Genomic DNA, 17,293 nt, shown 5'->3' with positions numbered 1-17,293 from the left:
AGTGCGGACTGTGGCGGAATCCGAGACCGAGCTGCGAGAGCGCGCAGCCACCGCCGCGGGGCCACCTCCCGCCTCGCCTACACACCGCCCTCCCATGCTCGTTCCGGGGCCGCCGAACGCTCCTTCTCCCTCCACGCCCCGCAACCTGCATAAGAGCACTCGCCTCTCTGTGGCCGCTGTGGCCTCGGCCGGCGGCGCGCCCGGGATCGAACATGACGCGGGGGGGGGGGCAGGGGGGGGAAGGGGGCGGTGGGGCTATGCAGGTTCCGGGGCGGGGCGCGGAAGCCCTCGGGGTGACGTGCGGGGCCGTCGATCGGTGTAGGCGGGATGGCGGCGGCGGGCTGGGACGGTCCTGAGCTGGAGCCGAGACCAGAGCTGGGGATGGAGCCGGAGCCGGAGCCTGATCCGGAGCCCGAGGCCGAGCCGGCGCTGGCGGCGGAGCTGTCGGCGAGGCGAAGCGCGGAGGCGCGGCGGCTGGTGCTGTCGCCGCGGCGGCTGTCGGGCCCGCTGCCCGCCGGGCTGTCGCAGTGGTTCCCGGCGCTGGAGGTGCTGGACGTGAGCGGGACGGGGCTAACGGAGATGGGCACGGAACTGCTGTCCCTGCCGTGCCTTCACACGTTGCTGGCCAAGAACAACCGGCTTGGCGGGCCCGGCTCTTTGCCTAAGGGGCTGGGCCAGGCGCCTCTCGCCCGCTCCCTCCGCGTCCTCAACCTCAGCGGGAACCGCTTCTCCGAGGTGCCGCCCGCGCTGCTGCAGCTCCGCGGGCTGCGCAGCCTCAGCCTCGGCGGCAACCGGCTCCAGGGCATCCCGCCCGACATCCAGGAGCTCCACAGGTGAGGGACGGGCCCCGCGGGAGCAGGGACAGCCTCGGCAAGCCCGGCCAGGTTTTCTGCCACGCTCCCCCTCGGGGGGTTCAGTTCTCTGCAGCCTCAGGTGTCTCCAGGCTCTGCTGCCGCTAACGTGGCTCTTCCTTTTCGTCATCTTGAGTTACTAAAACTCCAGGACGTTCTTTAGCTCATCCACATATATATATATATATATATATATATATAAAAGTACCTAAAGGATGGGTGCTGAGGATGAAGGCAGGCTCTTTTTTGGTGTTGCCAAGCAATAGCACAAGAGGCAGCAGGCAGAAAATGACAATGCACAGGAAGTTCCTCCTGAACATGAGGTAGAACTTTACTGTGGGGGTGACCGACCACTGGAACAGGTTGCTCAGAGTGGTTGTGGAGAGTCTCTCGCTGAAGGTGTTCCAGTGGACACAATTCTGTGCCATATGCCCTAAGGTGACGCTGCTTGAGCAGGGAGGTTGGACAGATGACCTGCTGTGATCCCTTCCAACCCAGTCAATACTGTGTATTCTTCAGGCGATGATGGGCCTTCTGTGCTCACAAACTCAGTGACTTTTGGCACTGCCCAGTCCTTGGGCTGCCCTGGTGCAGTGTGCTCTCCTGGTGATAGTGTGGTTGGTGTGAGTGTTGGCATGAGGAAGGCTCTCCATAGTTTTCCTCTCATGCACTTCTCTGGGTGACAGAGAGATAAACCCCATGTGTCCTGCAGCTCATGGCCACACTATGGGTTGCTCAGGCGGATAAAGATGTGTTTCTGGCTCACACAAACCACAGGGCCTTTCTGCCCATACAGCTGCAGTCTCACTGGGGGCTTGCTTGCTGTCATGCCTGGGGTTTTGTGGTGTTCTCTCAACCCATTGACTCATGTAGATATGACAGATACCGACGGACCTGAAACATGGTGCCTGTTTCTGGGGCCAGTCATACAGAAACTTACAGCTGAATCACAGCAGTTGGGAACAGTGGTGGAGTGAGAACAGGTCTTAGACAGCACTGGATATTGGCTCCCTTCATTGGGCTGGGTACTCCTGAAGCCTGGTGTCCTGGACAAGAAGGATGCTTGTTGTGGCTGAAGTGACACAGGCACCTCAGTGTGTTCTGCTGAATTCCCAGGCTTCAGGCTGGCTTCTTTGTGGCTCTCTGCTAAGACTTTGGATCTGAACTTTGTTTGCTCCAGCTCTTTGCCAAAGGACTTGTCAGAGGCAACCTCTCTTATGCAAATTCAAGCACCCTTGACCCTAAATCCCTGGATTCACTCTGATAGCTCAGCAGAGCTGCATCCAGTGGAAGCATAGGATGTTCTGTGTCATGTCTCCCCATGGGTGTAGGTGGGAGGTTCCAAAACTGCTTTAGTGCTGTTGGGGAACAGTTTTGTCTGCTGCCGTATAATAAAATTGAGTTTGTGGCTTTTGTCTGGGTTGCATAGCATGCAGCTATTAAGGATTTGGAGCAGTTCTGGGTTTAGCTCTCTGGTCAGATAAATGTTATGAGACATTTTGATGGAGAATGCCCGTATCCTTCTTGGCAGAGCTGTGATACATCCTGATTGGGGCTGTCATGAGGAAGAGGACGCACAGCTTTTTTCTGTCTGGGAACAGATGCTTCAGGGATGAAAAAGGAAGGGAGGTAAGGGAGAAGAGGCCAGTGGAGGAGGGTAGTTCATGAGGAAGATGATCTACATTGTGTCCATAGCATGTCTGATAGCATCCAGGATGTGATTGGGATCTGATTGTTGCTCTTTCCTCTGAGTCTGAGGCTCCTTGCTGCTGTTTATATGATCTCTGTGGGTTGTGGGTTTTTTCTCTCTTGTTTTTTTTTTTTTCCCCAAGAAAGCAAACTTCAGCCCTGCTTTTATTCTGTGATGTCCCCAGGAAGGTACTGGACTGTGTAGCACTGCATAGGGTGCCCCAGCAGGCTGTGACCTGTACTCCACACTGCACCTCTGTCACTCTGCTTTGTTACTCTGACGTGCCCTTGTTGAAGCAGGACTCTTTGTTGTCCTGTCCTGCAGCTTTTCTTGGACCCCCACAAGGAGAATTTGGAGGGAGCAAATGCAGACAAAGCTGTTGAACTGTCTGTTCATCATTGCAAAGTGACGTGTCAGGTGGAAAAGTTACACTTAGACACAGCTTCTGCCCACGTCACCACTGCTACTTCATGGAACTTCTGCTAACATGTCAACATAATATAATTGAACTTTAACTCAAGATAGCAAATCTGTTCCCCACCAGGATTGACACCTTCTTTACCACTCTGCCATCAGTCACTTCTGTATCTGGGACTGCTTAAGTAATGAAAGGGAGCTGCACACGGCTTTGCCAGCTCTGGGAGAAAATAACACTGTATAATGTGTTGTTCCTCCAGAGGGAATCCTGAATCTGTTCATTGGGACCCAGGTAAATCATGACCCTTGCCAAAAACATAGAAAGTACATTCTGGAGAGAAACTGCTGCCAGACTCTGTTCCTGCCTGCTGACAAGAGGGGTGTCCTCAGAGTGAGTGTGCTTGTTGTAGAAATGGGTAAAATGAGCCTGAGCAAGGACAGAGCAGAGCCAGCTGTTACAGCATAGCAATGTAGACACCTCTATTAGTTTCTGAGCTCTAGGAGTTGGAGGTGGGACCTGGTGTTGTGGCTTCTATTAACCTCAGAGCTCAGTCTGCAAATGCCAGTCTTGCTGTTGCTGACAAGCCAAGACCTTGACCCTTTTTCCTTGGGCAATATCTCATAAAATTTGTTTTCTTTTATCTTCGGGGCTCTGAGACCACAGGGGAATGCAGGCAGCACTCTTACTGGTCAAGCTCCTCTGGCTGCTACTGGAGTACCTGAGACCAGCAGTTCTCCTCTTCCCGTGACCCAGGCAGCTTCCCATTTGCTCCAGTCACTGATTATAGAGCAGACCAGAGTTGCAGAAATATAGAAATGCTTCTTAGATTTCCAAGGAATGTCTGAGCTGTGATGAGATTTTTTCAAAAAATTATACTCTTGATAACTAAGCTTCATGTCTTTCCTCTGCACCCCATGTTTTAGTTTTTAAAGGGACAGCATGTCAGTTTTAGTGAAGGCCAAGAATATAGCAGGTAAGGAGTCTGTGTATGTGGTAAAGTTGAAAGTATAAAAAAACTAATGGGTCTGAGCTGCCAAAAGTGAAGGAACATGCTGGTGACTACAAATGCAAAGGTCCTGGAGCGGGAAATGTGTGCCATGTGTTGTTACTCACAGGAGGATAATAAATCCACCACTTCACACAAGCTGTATTTGAGTCAGGCATATTATGCAGAAACATTTCCCTGGCACGTTCCTGGTGACTTGGCAAGTTAATGAGCTTGGTGATAAGAACCACAGCCAGTCCTGCTGCTGTCATGTCTTGCTCCTTCCAGCTTCAGCCCCATCCTTGCCCACACAAATATTTTTGTGCAGTGCAAGATCCTGCATGGAAAGTGACTCTGTATTCCTGATTATTGGTTATCTCCTAGGCTGTTGTGGAAGGACCACCAATATGCTTGAAGCTTCCTTTACATGGCTTCATAAGTGTATGATCATGATAGCTCTGGTGATGGCAGGAGGATGATGCTGATCATAGCAAGCTGGCACCAGGGAATGAATAACCTTTGCTTCAAGTTTTCCATTAGGAAAATTCAGTACTCTTTCATTGTAGTTTCACTGTAAGCATCGAGCATGGCCAGCAGTATCCCCATGTGTTTCTGTTGTAGGTGTTGACCCTGCTGTAGGGTTTTGCTCGATCATGTTGAGGCCGTGCCAGGTCCTCCTGTATGCCCAGCATCCCCAGTTCCTGTCAGTTGGTGTGTCAGTACAGCGCAAGACCTGAGCATTGGCTCTTGCTGTGAATTTAGAGTGAGGAATGCACCAGGTGTGTGAGAGCAGCCTTCTTTGCATTGCTTTCCTGTTTGTTGCCAGATAAAATACGAGCTTAGCATAGGCAGACACAAGTGTTATCTTCTCTGTAGTTCTCTCTGCTGACCTTGCTGTGTTTTCAGTGTAAGATGTTATGGTCAGTCACTCTCTCTCAGACTCAATCTACAGCCCTCAGCAGCACCTGAACTGTGATCTGCATAGAGATCCCACTGCTGCATTGGTTCTGCATATCCTCCCTCTGCTGATCCAACTGGTGATGCACTATGGGGCAAGGTGTATTAGAGCTGGTGAGCTGGAAATGTCGCCATCTACTTGTGCTTATCTTGGCACAAAATTTGTGGGGCAAATCTGGTAAAATACAGCTCTGATCTTCACGGTGCATATGTGAGTTGGGGCTTAAAGGGTGCGAGGTTTGCCCTGGTCAGTGTGCAGGCCTGGGGAAATGTCCTGCAAATGTCCTGTAAAATGAATAATTCTCAAGGGCTTAGCGAAATGCAGCTGGTACTTCAAGTCTCCCATGGGAATTCTGAGTTTAGTCATACTCTCATAGTGAATACTCTCATGCTCTGTAGAGCACCGGGAGCAGGCAGAGCTTGGAAAAGACCCGTGCCTGTTCCTTTCCTTCTTGCTGGTATTCCTCTAATAAAGCCTGGTTGTGCAAGGGCTGGGATCAAAGACCTCAAACGCCTAAGTGGATTCATCCAAGGTTTGTGTAAAGGCTTATATGCATTGAAAACCAAAGTGTTTGCTCTCATTTATGAGTAGTATTAAGCATGTTAGACAAGCATACGCTTAAAGGACGGCTGTTAGTGTGGGAAAAAGGGCAAGCAGAGCTTTGATAAAGATACAGCATTAGGAAATCTGCTTGCTGTCTCCCTTCTTCTTCCCCTCTTCAAACGTTTTGCAAATAGTGTTCAGATGACTGTTTGATCTTAAATTTGCATGTCAGCAAAGGCTATGCAGTTCTCTCAGGAATTAGCAAATCGTAGAACAGGGTTAACAGGAGTGTATTTGGGCTGCTTTGAAATTCCTCCCTTGCATGAGCCTCACAACTGCCCTGGAAATTTATTGCTGAAAAGTTTATCTTAAAAAGACCTGGAGCTCCTGAGGCACCATTGTTGGTTTGGGTTTTTTTATATTGCCTATTTAGATGCATCTGTTTGATGTCAGCTATTAAATTTTATCCGAAGAAGCATCTATGGGGAAACAGGGTTGATTCAAAATTAGAGTATCTCCTATGCCTGAAGACATTATCTCCTTGATATATGACTATGGGAGTACTGTGGTAATTGATAGGATATAAAAAATACCTCTAGTGCTCAGAGTGGCTCTTCTTATTTACTGAGTGTTTGGAGGCTTTTGGATTTGATTTGTGCTATATGATGACCTGAAAACATGAAGGACATAAGCAAGAAGGTACAGTCTCTTTGTGTGTTAAGTTTTGCTGCCACTCCCTGAATTGATCATAGTTGTTTGAGCATTTCTCCACTCCTTTCCTAGTATTTTCATTCCCTGCTGGAGAGGAGCACCACATGATGGAATCAGCTTGGCAGCAATTAGGACCGGTTGTGCTGAGCAGGAGGCTGCTGGGTGTGAGGCTGAAAGGGACTGGCCTTTTATTAGTGTATTTGTCGATATTGCTGAAAGGCAGGAGAGAAAGTGTCAACCCTCATTAACTCCGTCACACGGTTGTTGGGGTTTTTTTTCGGATTCTGTTAAGATTTATTTTATTAGTGTTTGTCCCCTCTTGAAACTCATTCAGCCGGAGTCTGTGTGACAGGCTGGAAGTAAATCACTCATTCTAGTTTCAAAAATTGGAACTGAGTTTATGTTTGTTTGATGATAGTTGATCTCTGGCTTTTTGAAGATTCTGGACTTTTGAAAGTGCAGGAAAAAATCCAGTTCTACTTCTGTGTACACAGCAGTTCACAAGACCTTAGCTGATTGATCAAAATGACTGTACAGATTAATGATTGTCAGAAGGACTAGGTCTAAGTGTGAAAGGTTAGTTAGAAGCATTCACTAAGCTCAGTGCCATCCCTGCATTAGTCCTCACGCAAAAACCTGGAGTGAATGTTGTGAATTACCTTACTGCAGGCTCTTATGTGAAGACAGCAGAGCTGAGCAGTGCTTTTGCTTGTCTTGCGAAGCAGCAAACTGCCTTGCCCTGAGTAGGACAACTCAAGAGCCAGCATCACCTTTACCTCCAGGTACAGGCTTAGTGTGAGTTTGACATGAAAATCAGACCAGGAGCAGATGAGCTGTGAGCAAACTGCATCCCAGTGCTGCGGTCAGTGCTCTTAACAAAAGTCATGACTCTTGAAAATCCTTTCCTATGTCGTGATTGCTCAGACAATTCTTGACACTTTAATTTGATGCAGAAATGGCTGTTGTTGATTCCTTCGCCTTGCTTAGCCAAGACTAGGCTGGATCCTTCTTCCTGGCAAATTGTACTTTGAGGGATGGGAGTTAGGGATTTTGTTTTCCTGCTGAGCGGTGCTTCAGTGAAAACTATAAGAATATCTTTCCTATGTTTTAAGTAAGTTTCTTTGTAGTTTCAAAACCTCCTCCCTCTGTTATTTTTAATAAATTAATCATCTAATTAATACCATAAGTTGATGTGGAAATTTTGAATTTACTCTACCAGACTGGGCCCCATGAGTTTTTAGTCTGCTGACCCAAAAAGGGTGATTCAGAAGATGCGTAAAAAGAAAACAGTTTTTAAGAAGCATTTTGTTGCCAATAAAGGAGTTATCTTATTTAGTGGATTTTTAGTAAGAGACAGTTTGCATTCTGATGTCATATGCTTCCTGATATGACTGAGTGTTCTCATTACACACTTTATAAAGAACAGACTTGAATCTGTAAGGAGTTTGTAGGCAGTGTTTTTGCATGCTTAGTTTGTACAGTAGGCTGTTCTTGAAGCATATGCATTTTATGCCTTGAAATGAATTCCCAGAACATTTTTAATGTGTAACTTGTGCCCTCTTCTCCTTCACTGGTAGGAGGTGTTTTTATGCCATGTCACTTTACAGGCATTAGTGTCATCAAACACAAAGGATGAGGAGTTAATTATTCACTTTTCCTAGGAAGTGCAAAGTTGTACACATCTAAACCTTGTTTAAATATTGAAATCCACATTTCTAGAATTCTCTTGCCCAACAGGTTTTGGTGTGGGCTCCAGCAATGGTATGGAGTTAGGAATTGTATGGAATTGTATACTCAGCAGTTAAGTCCCTAGTGAAAGCCAAGCAGCCTAAATCCACCTCGGGAAACAATGGAAGTTCAAATGAGGAATTTTGGTTAAAATTCAGGGCTTTGTTAGGGGATCAAAAATTAATTAAAAATAATCTCTCCTTGACATGGTCTTTGCACCACAGCAGCCTTCCTCCTACCCTCACTCCTTAATATAAAGGTTATCTGAGTAGAAGAGAGATTAATGTTACTTTGAAGCAGTGGCAATTGCTGGTCGTTTTTCACTGTGCACTTTCTTGCACATTCAGAGTAACTTCCAAATGTGCTGTCACACTTAGTTTGTAGTTACTGCCTTCCATATAATCAAATTCAGTTTAAGGCCTAATTTTCTGCTCACTTTGCCCAATTTCAATTATTTAGCTTGCCTGTGACATACTTCAAAAATATAAGGGAATCCAGGGAAAGCTGAGCCCTGTGAGCATCTCCTGTTGTGTTGCAAAGGTCTGTCATTCATGTCCTTCGCTGTCGGGCATGTGCATTTATGCTAGAGTAGTGGCCTGTGTAGCCCAAGCAGATGTTGTTATTGGATCTCTGGGGTTCAAGTTTCTTGCAAGAGCTGAGTGAAATAGACTCTCTCTACTGTTCTCCTGCTCCATCCCAGGAAAAGTCTTAGGGGGGAGCTTCTCTGTGCTCCACGTATGCTGTGGCACAGAGTTTCAGGACGCAGGTCTGGGTGCACCACCATGTCCCTTGGGTGTGCTCTGTTCCTGTGTTTCTGTGCCAGTTGTATCCGTAGCATTTCTCAGTTGCTGAGGTGAGATGAAGGTGTCTCCTACTCCAAGGAAGTTATAACCTATACTTAAAGAAAGGCTGGTGGAGCCTGGATGAGTTCACTTTCCCTGACCTGTAAGCAATGCTTGCTGGATCAGAGAAGGCCAAGGTGCATTGTGGTTAGGCAACCTGAGTGCGTGTTGAAGATAGTGAACGAGGACTGTGGGATCCACCTTTTTCAAACATGGGAAAAAATCTTGGCTGGACTGTGATTAGCAAGATGTATCCAAACTGAGCCTGCCTTTGTTCCTCTTTCAGACAACATACGAGAACAGGGAAAGAAAGCTACTTGAGTCTGTGGAATGGGGACTTGAAGCTATTAAGTCAAAGAGAAATTCTTGCCAGTTTTTCTTCCTAGAAGGGCAGAGGTGCACAGAAGATACTGGCTACTCCACCTGGCAGAAGGGATCTAGTGCCTCTCTCTGTTCCTGTCTCCAATCCACTGAGTTTTCACAGGACATCCAGTGATTCTTTTATTTGGGCCCAAACTGCAGTGAAGCCCAGCTATGGTTTCTGGTCACTTTGGGCTTCATGACTTCAGAGTAGTGAAATCAGTCTCTGAGGAATTGCTTGCATGTATTTGTGTGACTTAGGTGCACTCTGTGCTGTTGCAGCTGTGGTATTGGTATGTGAATTGTATCAAAGGGGGACTGACTGACTAATGCTGAAAGGTTCCAGTTAGTCACCAAGGAGTCAGATGATTCTACAAAGATCAACTAGTGCTGGTGCAGGGCCAGGATTACCAGGGAGAGACACTGTGCTCGTGCTTCACTCCTGCTGAAACGGAGAGCTCCCACTGGCTGCAACAGGATCTGTGGCAGTGCTGCACACCCTGTGTGTGCAGGCTGCACATCCTTGGAAAAAGGAGCAGGAGCTTTGTATAAGGGGTTGGTGTAGGAATACACAGTTGTCTGGTGTCTACCTGCAGATGTAGTGGTGACTGCAGGAGTCTGGAGGTGAAATCTCAACATTATCTAATGTGAAACAGCAGCTCTGTTGTAATTTTGATGTGCAGCTCAGCTTTTTTTTTCTTGCTCTCAGCAAATTATCTCGTAGGTAGTCATCTGTCAGTTTCCTTTAAGAAATGCAGTAGCTATGAAAACCTAGGTGTTAAAGAAAACTTGAAATAAATGAAATAATGCACTCTTTTCTCCTCTGTTTTTCAGTTTAGAGTTCCTATACCTTGGAGGAAATTTCATTACAGCAATTCCACCTGAATTAGCAAAACTGCCTTCTCTGAGGTACCTAGTTCTGTGTGACAACAAGATCCAGAGCATTCCACCTCAGCTGGCACAGTGAGTATTTACTGTCATCAGCCACCAGCTGTAATTAACGCTTTGCCCTTTTACTTTTGTGTGTGTGGATAAAAGTACCTGGGAGGACCTATTTGTCTTTCAGTTTGCTAATATGACTGGATTTGAAAAAGAACATCCTTGGCATGGTGCACTGCAGGCAGACCATGAATATGTGATCTGGAAAACTCAGTGAAAGGGTTGTGTTAAAAAACCATCACCAAGATTGCACCTTACAGTGAATTAATAGATTTGTATTAATCAGGGGACACTGAAAAGTACCTGGGGAACTCAGAAAAGATAAATTACTACCTTAAGAAGTAAGAATGGTACTATTTCATTAGTAATGAATACTTGATGGGCTTTGCCTTTCACCCAAAACGTTTTTGTGCATACTTTTGTACCATCCCTGTGTTCCCTTGGCATTCTTTACCTTAGGGTCTCAGAGTGTCCATGTAATCCTACAGCACAGTTCTAGTGGCTAGGTTACGGCTTTATCTGTTCATAATGGGAGGAAAGAGGACACTGCAGTTCTGTATGTGTAGCCTAAAATGGGAAATGAAGATGGGAGGTATAGCTATAACCCTGAAAACAACTGAATGGCAGCATGGAGTTCTCCAAGTTGGAATTTGATGGTGCAGTGGGATTATTCTTAAAATACAACGTAATTTACAGGTTTGGGAGCCGCCCTGGAGCATTGCTTTGTGCTTCAGGAGAGGGGAAAGCCTCGTCCAAAAGCAAAAAATTGCTTGTCCCCTGTGCTGCTGCTGGCCTGGCCTGGCCTCGCTCAGATCTAGTGGTATCAGCACGAGGAGGTGCAGCCACAAGCAGTGAAAACATGGGGCTTTCCAGGGCTGGTTGCCTCCCAGCAATCATCTCTAATGCATGAGACAGAGTAGGTGACTTACTCAGAGCACTGCATGGGACTGTTCTTGATGCACTGGGTACAAGGAATCGTTATGTTCCCTGAAAGCACTCAGTTTGTACACTTCTGTTCTACCTCTTTGGGGTGTGTGTGGGGAATACTGAGAAGGATAGCAGCTTAAGACTGTGTTTCGTTAGCAGGTATTCTGGTGCTGAACCAAGTTTTCTAGTGCATTGTGTGTACTGGAGTAAGAGCAATTCTTTTAGCATGAATTTATGTTTTAAAAGGGAGAAAAGCCAAAGAAATTGGGGGAGTGGGGAGAGTAATTAGGTCTTAATGCAGCTGTGGGGCAATTTTGCTTGCACATCTTGACAGGGTATCCATCTCCATTCTTAGGCTGCATTCCCTGCGTTCCCTTAGCCTGCACAATAACCTGCTGACTTACCTTCCCCGAGAGATCCTTAACCTGGTTCACCTCGACGAGCTGAGCTTGCGTGGGAACCCGCTGGTGGTGCGGTTTGTGCGTGACCTGACCTACAATCCCCCGAGCCTTCAGGAACTGGCTGGACGCACAGTTAAAACTCGCAACATTCCCTACACTCCCAGTGATCTCCCAGAGAGTCTTGTCCGGTACCTGAGCTTGGCCAGCAACTGCCCCAATCCTAAATGCGGGGGTAAGTTCACCTTTACAGCTCTTCTTCCTGCTCTTACCTTATGGTTTCCTTTCCCTCTGACTTGCCATGCTCACTCAGGTTCAAAGTGTTATTTACTGCAGCCACATTCTTTATTTCCCTGACTCCAGGTCTCCTGGAAACTTGTCTTTAAGGAACCTTGTTCACTTAGGAACAGTATTCAGAGCTGTAGTGCTGGTTTACTGGATTTGCATGGGAATTTAAGACAGCACTTCTGTCAGTCTTTGTAGTTGATCCCAGCACTCCACTATGGTTTTTATGATCTGAAGTTTCTGATCCATTTGCCCTGAAATAGCTCAGAGCAAGTAATGGACAGCAGAGCTTTTGCACACACTCTTGCTGAATGGTGAGCATAATTTCTGGGTGGAAAAGAGGAGAGTGGCTCTAGTACTTAGCAGTTACCAACGGTAACTTGTTTAGCTCTAGCTTGGGACCACAAGCTAGTTCTCGGAAGGAGAGGACTTCGTAAAACAGCCTGGAATGCTTGGGCTTAATTTGCCCCAATGCCTAATCTTTAACCAGAGTAAATGATGTGCACATTAAGCATTTAGAAGATTAAGGGGGGAAAAAATCATTAATTAATATTTACCCTGCAGTCATAATGCAAGCTGTTATCTTGTTAGAGGGCAGTATCAAAGCATGCTCCATAAGCAAAGATGGAAGGGCTGGGAATTAGATTGGGAGGGAAAGAAAAGTTTCTTTTTCCAAGAGTTTTGAACAGCTTGGATAACAGCGGGTTGGTTTTGTGCTTTTTCACTGTGCCTTATGAACTTGCACAGTACTGCAGCATTACTCTGCAGCACTCTGCATTACCACTGCAGGAGAAAAGCTTACTCCTGACCAGCTAGGACTTAAAACACTGCTGGAAACTTCTGAAAATGTCAGCGTCTAGAAATCACTTGCTGTGACAGGAAGAGAACATAATTGTATGTTGCAGCAAGACTGTTGCCATGGAAAGTAGTATCCAAGCTCAGCATTGTGGCTTCACTCAAGCAAAAGAAGAGTAGAGTTGTGAAGGTCTATTTGTGAATGCATTTTTACTAGCTGGTAGAAGAGGTTTCACAAGTTTGAAAATAGAGTGCATTAATTCATTTGACATTTAAGAAGTTTGCAAATTCCCAGGTGAGTTTTCTCCCTAATGGTTAGAAGAAATTGCTGCGTTATTTGGAAGTAACTGCTCTGTGTCTTTACGTGAAGAGTGTGCTGTTCTGAATGACCTACCAAATACAGTTTTACAGGAGTATTTTACTAAGAAAATTAATTTCACATTTTCAGAGGTATCCTGGTCCCTTCCCTTCCAGTATCCCTTGTGCTCCTACGTAAACAGGGCTGTGCCAATAAAAGCCTAATTGAAAGCATATGCTCCAGGCTCAAGAGCCCTGTGGAGATTGCAGAGCTTTGGGCACAGGATCTCACGTTCTTCTGTTCTCTCTTCCTCACAGGTGTATACTTTGACAGCTGTGTCAGACAGATCAAGTTTGTTGACTTCTGTGGCAAGTATCGGCTCCCGCTGATGCACTACCTGTGCTCTCCAGAGTGCTCCTCTCCCTTCAGCTCTGCCTCCCAGAGTTCTACTTCCCAGAGCGAGTCTGACTCTGAGGATGAGGCCAGCGTCGCTGCGCACAGGATGCAGAAAGTCCTTCTGGGATAACAGGGAGCCAGAGGGGAGGACGGGAAGGAAAATGGATTTGAAAAGCAATAATGGAATGGTGTAGCATGAGCCACTGGCCTGAAAGGCTCGTGAGAAATTGGTACAGTGCTGCTTAGGAGACCTACCTGAGTAGCGTGCTGCCTGTAGGTTGCCTGGGGTTGTTAGAAATGTCTCCTGGCTGGGAGGCACCCAGATGGGCTGAGAGAGGGATTTGTTCTCACTGGCGGATTCAGAAGGATTTTAATATATGAAACTTGGCTGGATTTCAGTCATCCTGCAGAGCAAAGGAGACTGTCCAGATCCTTTAACGCTGTGGTAAATCAGAAACAGGCTAATGATGCCATGTGAGTATGTATGGAACCCAGTGTTTTATGTAGCAGTTTGATTCCTTTCTGTCTCCTTTGATCTCAGTTACAGATTTTACACCCATCCACTGAAAATGGAAGTTGAAATTTTTTTTTATTCAGGACTAGATTTTTCCAAACTCTGGTTACTCTTCCTTTGCCTAGAGGTGTAGGGTTTCTGTACTGTTACACGTTATAGCCATCATAGAACTGAGACACCCTTTTTCTTCCTTGTTTTACTAAGCTGCTCTTAGTGTCTCCTTCTAACAATATTTGTTATTTTTCCCCCTCCTCCCTCTTCCCCTTACACCTAAAGTGTTACTGTCTTTATGGTGCCTTCAGATAAGAGACAAGTTGTTCTAATTGGTATTACTTCAGACTGGTGGCCTGTGCAAGGGATCAGATGTAATGCTCTGTGTCGTACTTTTGAGTCTCATCTTACTGGAGCAAATCTGCTTTTACAGCTGTGAATTGCAGGAAAGGTCTCTATTGACATTTTTTGTTTATACACAGCCACCTTTCCCCACCGCAGTTTGCTCTGCTGTTCTTGGTGGAGTTACTTTCCATCTTTAAGGTCATGTATGTGCCTGAGGTACATAGCGGCTCAGTGAATGGAGAGTACCCAGAGAAATGCTGTGGATAATGTCTTTTTTTTTTTTTTTTTTTTGATTCCTAACAGGAAAGCTGTTAGGGAGTAGGGAGGCAAAGGCACATTACCTGAGCTTCTTGCACGAGGTGCTTTTTAAATGCCTTCCTTGTTTATTTGTTTGCATTTACTCTTGTGGCAATAGCTTTGGCAGTCTGTTGATGGTTCAAATAACACACTCAGTTATTTTAAACTATGTTTAAAGGAAAGCTGCAAAAAATAGCTCAGAATTTTTATGCATTAAGAAATACCTTATAAAATTAATACTACAAATTGACAGGTATCTGTAAATCTACTTTGTGAGGCTGTTGTGTGTGCTTCACTCAGTGAGTGCTGCCCCTTTATTAATATTTCATGGTAGACAGTCTTTTTGATGCAGTTTCTGATAGAGCAAATCCAACCTTGCCTTTGAATGCATGAACAGAGCAAAACCATCATGTTAAGAAGCTGAAATGAACAAGAAAAACTTTCTTAACCCATTTTGGCCCTATGGGGTAATTTAAAAACCTATGCTTCTCTCCTGCATTCAGAAAACACATGTACCTATTTGAACATCTTATTGCAGTGTGTTAATGGTCCTGTTTAATTCTGTTTGACACTTTATGTATTAAAGCACTTTGATAGTTCTGCTCTTTATAACTAGCTTTAGTGATTTTTTTTTAATTAGACTGCAATTTTTGCTTTCATGTGACGTGAAGAACAAGATCTGCGAGACTTTGTATGTTCCAATCTGTCTTGTGTGCAGGTTGAATTTCTTGCCTTGCATTTCCTTGACAGAGCTCTTTTATTTCCCCAGTTTCCCTTGGAAAGAACTGGAATTTGAAAGAAATTACCTGATAGTAAAATAGTATTCTGTCCAGTGTTAATCATTGCAACTTAGTTTCCACACATACATGTGATTCCCTGTGTGCATTGATCCAGAAGGAATTAATTGCATGTGCTCTATGCCTTTCCAAATAATATTTTAAAGTGTTTTTTTAAGACACATTGAGTTGTATGTGCTAAGCAACTGGATGTCACTTTAGCAGATTCTATGAGGTTTGCTTGGGAAGAAGAACGTACAGCTTTTGAGAGAAACCAAATGCATGCTGTTAGTGAAATTGCAACTAGTGAGTGGCCTGTTTTGTTCATCTCTTTCAGATGCTTCTTGCTGTCCCAAGTGAACATAGTCACAGCAATGCTGAATGGTAGTAAGATGATTCCAGGGCCACAATTTTAACTTGCCTGCTGGTATAACCATAGCAATCAACTGAGTGATCTAGAGCTTTACTCTCTGCCAGCAAAAGTGAGCCACACAAGTTGAGATCTCAAGATCTTTTGAGCTCAGGGCCATAAGGTACCAAGTTCCTTTCTTATCTTTAGCAGCAGCTGCCTTGAAGTCATGCATTTTTTCATTTCACAAAGCTAGATTTCATCAGAGTTCCTGTTTCCACAGTAGCACCTCTGTGTGTGATGAGTTCAGACCAGTGGTGGCTGGTTCTAATTTAGCTCGGTCTTTAACTGCAATTTCTTTCCTAACTGAACAGGCATCTCACTTCTGCCCAAATATTACATGGTCTATTAGGGTAATCTTTGTTTTTCACAGATTCTTCATTGTAGCCAGGTCAAAACTTGACAGCTTATGCAGTTGATATCTATGCATTTTTAGACTTGATAAATATTCCTGAATATAGCTACCAAGTTTTCTTTTTGCTGCTGGGCTTTAAAGTGTAATTCAAAGTGCAATTCAAGTAAGTCAGAATTTAAAACAACCAAGAACTTGTAGGAAAAGCAAATTGTTGGTTGGGTTTGAGGTTTTTTCCTCTGAGGTAGTTTTGAGAGGACTAGGGATGCAGATATATACTGTAGCGCCTAACACGTTGAGCCCCTGTGAATCGTTTTCAAGCAACTGTTGGCCCCCAAAGACTTAAAGATGTACTGGGCAATAAAATAGGTGAGACACAACTTGAAAATACACAGATGGATGATAGGCACTCGTTTCTACCACCCCCTTCTCAGGGGCTCTGAGAAGTAGGCAGTGTTTTTGCCAACGTCTGTTTGTTTTCTGTCAGTTTTTAGCAGATTTCAGCTTCTCAAGATGCATCTTCAAGTGAAGTCTTCAGTCAGTGTTTTGGTATCGGTCCCCTTGTTTCTACAGCAGCTCAGCATGACCAGCTTTTGAAGCTGTTCTTAAGTTGAGACACAAGTGTGTTAAGCAAAGTTGCTCATCCCTTCTTCCCCATGGGGCCTGGGGCCCTGCCTGCATTCATCCCCTGCCCCACCAAGCCTCTGCCAAGGAGAGCTGCTGGTGTGTTTCTGAATGCAGGTACTTGATGGGAACATTGTTTGTTAAAAAGAAGCAAAATATCAATTTGATGGGAAGCAACTTAGACAGTTGCCAATTCTTTTATGTTTCTTTAATAAGAGGTGAGACTTGAGGAAGTCAGTAACGAATATTTAAACATACTCTGAAGTGGCCAGATGCAGTTTTTCATGGGCTTCTGTCCTGGTCATTTTAAGTCTTTGAAATCTTGTGCTGAATTATAATGGGACTGGGGGGGGAGGGAGGGGAAAACCAACTCCTTTTTGTTCCATACTCTTGTTGGCAATAATGAATGGAAGGAATTTAATCCAATGAAAGTAATGAAACTTAATCCTTGCAATGCATCTTTGTTGCCCAGTTCAAAGAACTATTTTAATGTATCTTATTCACACCATGTCCTCCCTCCCCAACTGAAGGCTGCTCCAAATAGACTGCTCCAGAGTGCACACTAATACAGCAGTAACTCTGTCTTGGAAACCTTTCTATTAATTATTTCACTTGCTTGCCTGACTAGAGAATTGATCATTTACTGACCAGAACACTAAGGGTAGAAAGGGTTCTCATCCAGCCCTCTTGTTGAATTTTTATTACAAGCATTTGTTTTAGGACATCTTAAAGTGCCTTACAATTTTAAAATTGTATTTTGCCTGGAACATATGAATGTAGACTATCTCTAACAGTATTTCATTATAAGCTGTAAAACAAATTGCAAACACTAAACCTACAAAAATATTATTTCTGCTGTTG

General features: G+C 45.0%; 1 protein-coding gene across 1 annotated transcript; it reads left to right on the top strand.

Annotated features, from left to right (window-relative positions):
• Positions 1 to 290: 290 nt before the first annotated feature.
• On the top strand, positions 291 to 17,281 carry LRRC58 (leucine rich repeat containing 58). Its single transcript, XM_014888871.2, has 4 exons — positions 291 to 833; positions 9,921 to 10,049; positions 11,308 to 11,585; positions 13,046 to 17,281. The coding sequence occupies exons 1-4, from the start codon at positions 328 to 330 to the stop codon at positions 13,252 to 13,254; spliced, it is 1,122 nt and encodes a 373-aa protein (XP_014744357.1). The 5' UTR covers positions 291 to 327; the 3' UTR covers positions 13,255 to 17,281.
• The last annotated feature ends 12 nt before the right edge of the window (positions 17,282 to 17,293 follow it).

This window comes from Sturnus vulgaris, chromosome 2 (genome assembly GCF_052056855.1).
Source record: "Sturnus vulgaris isolate bStuVul1 chromosome 2, bStuVul1.hap1, whole genome shotgun sequence".
Lineage (NCBI taxonomy): Eukaryota > Metazoa > Chordata > Aves > Passeriformes > Sturnidae > Sturnus > Sturnus vulgaris.
This window is presented reverse-complemented; position numbering and strand designations above follow the sequence as displayed.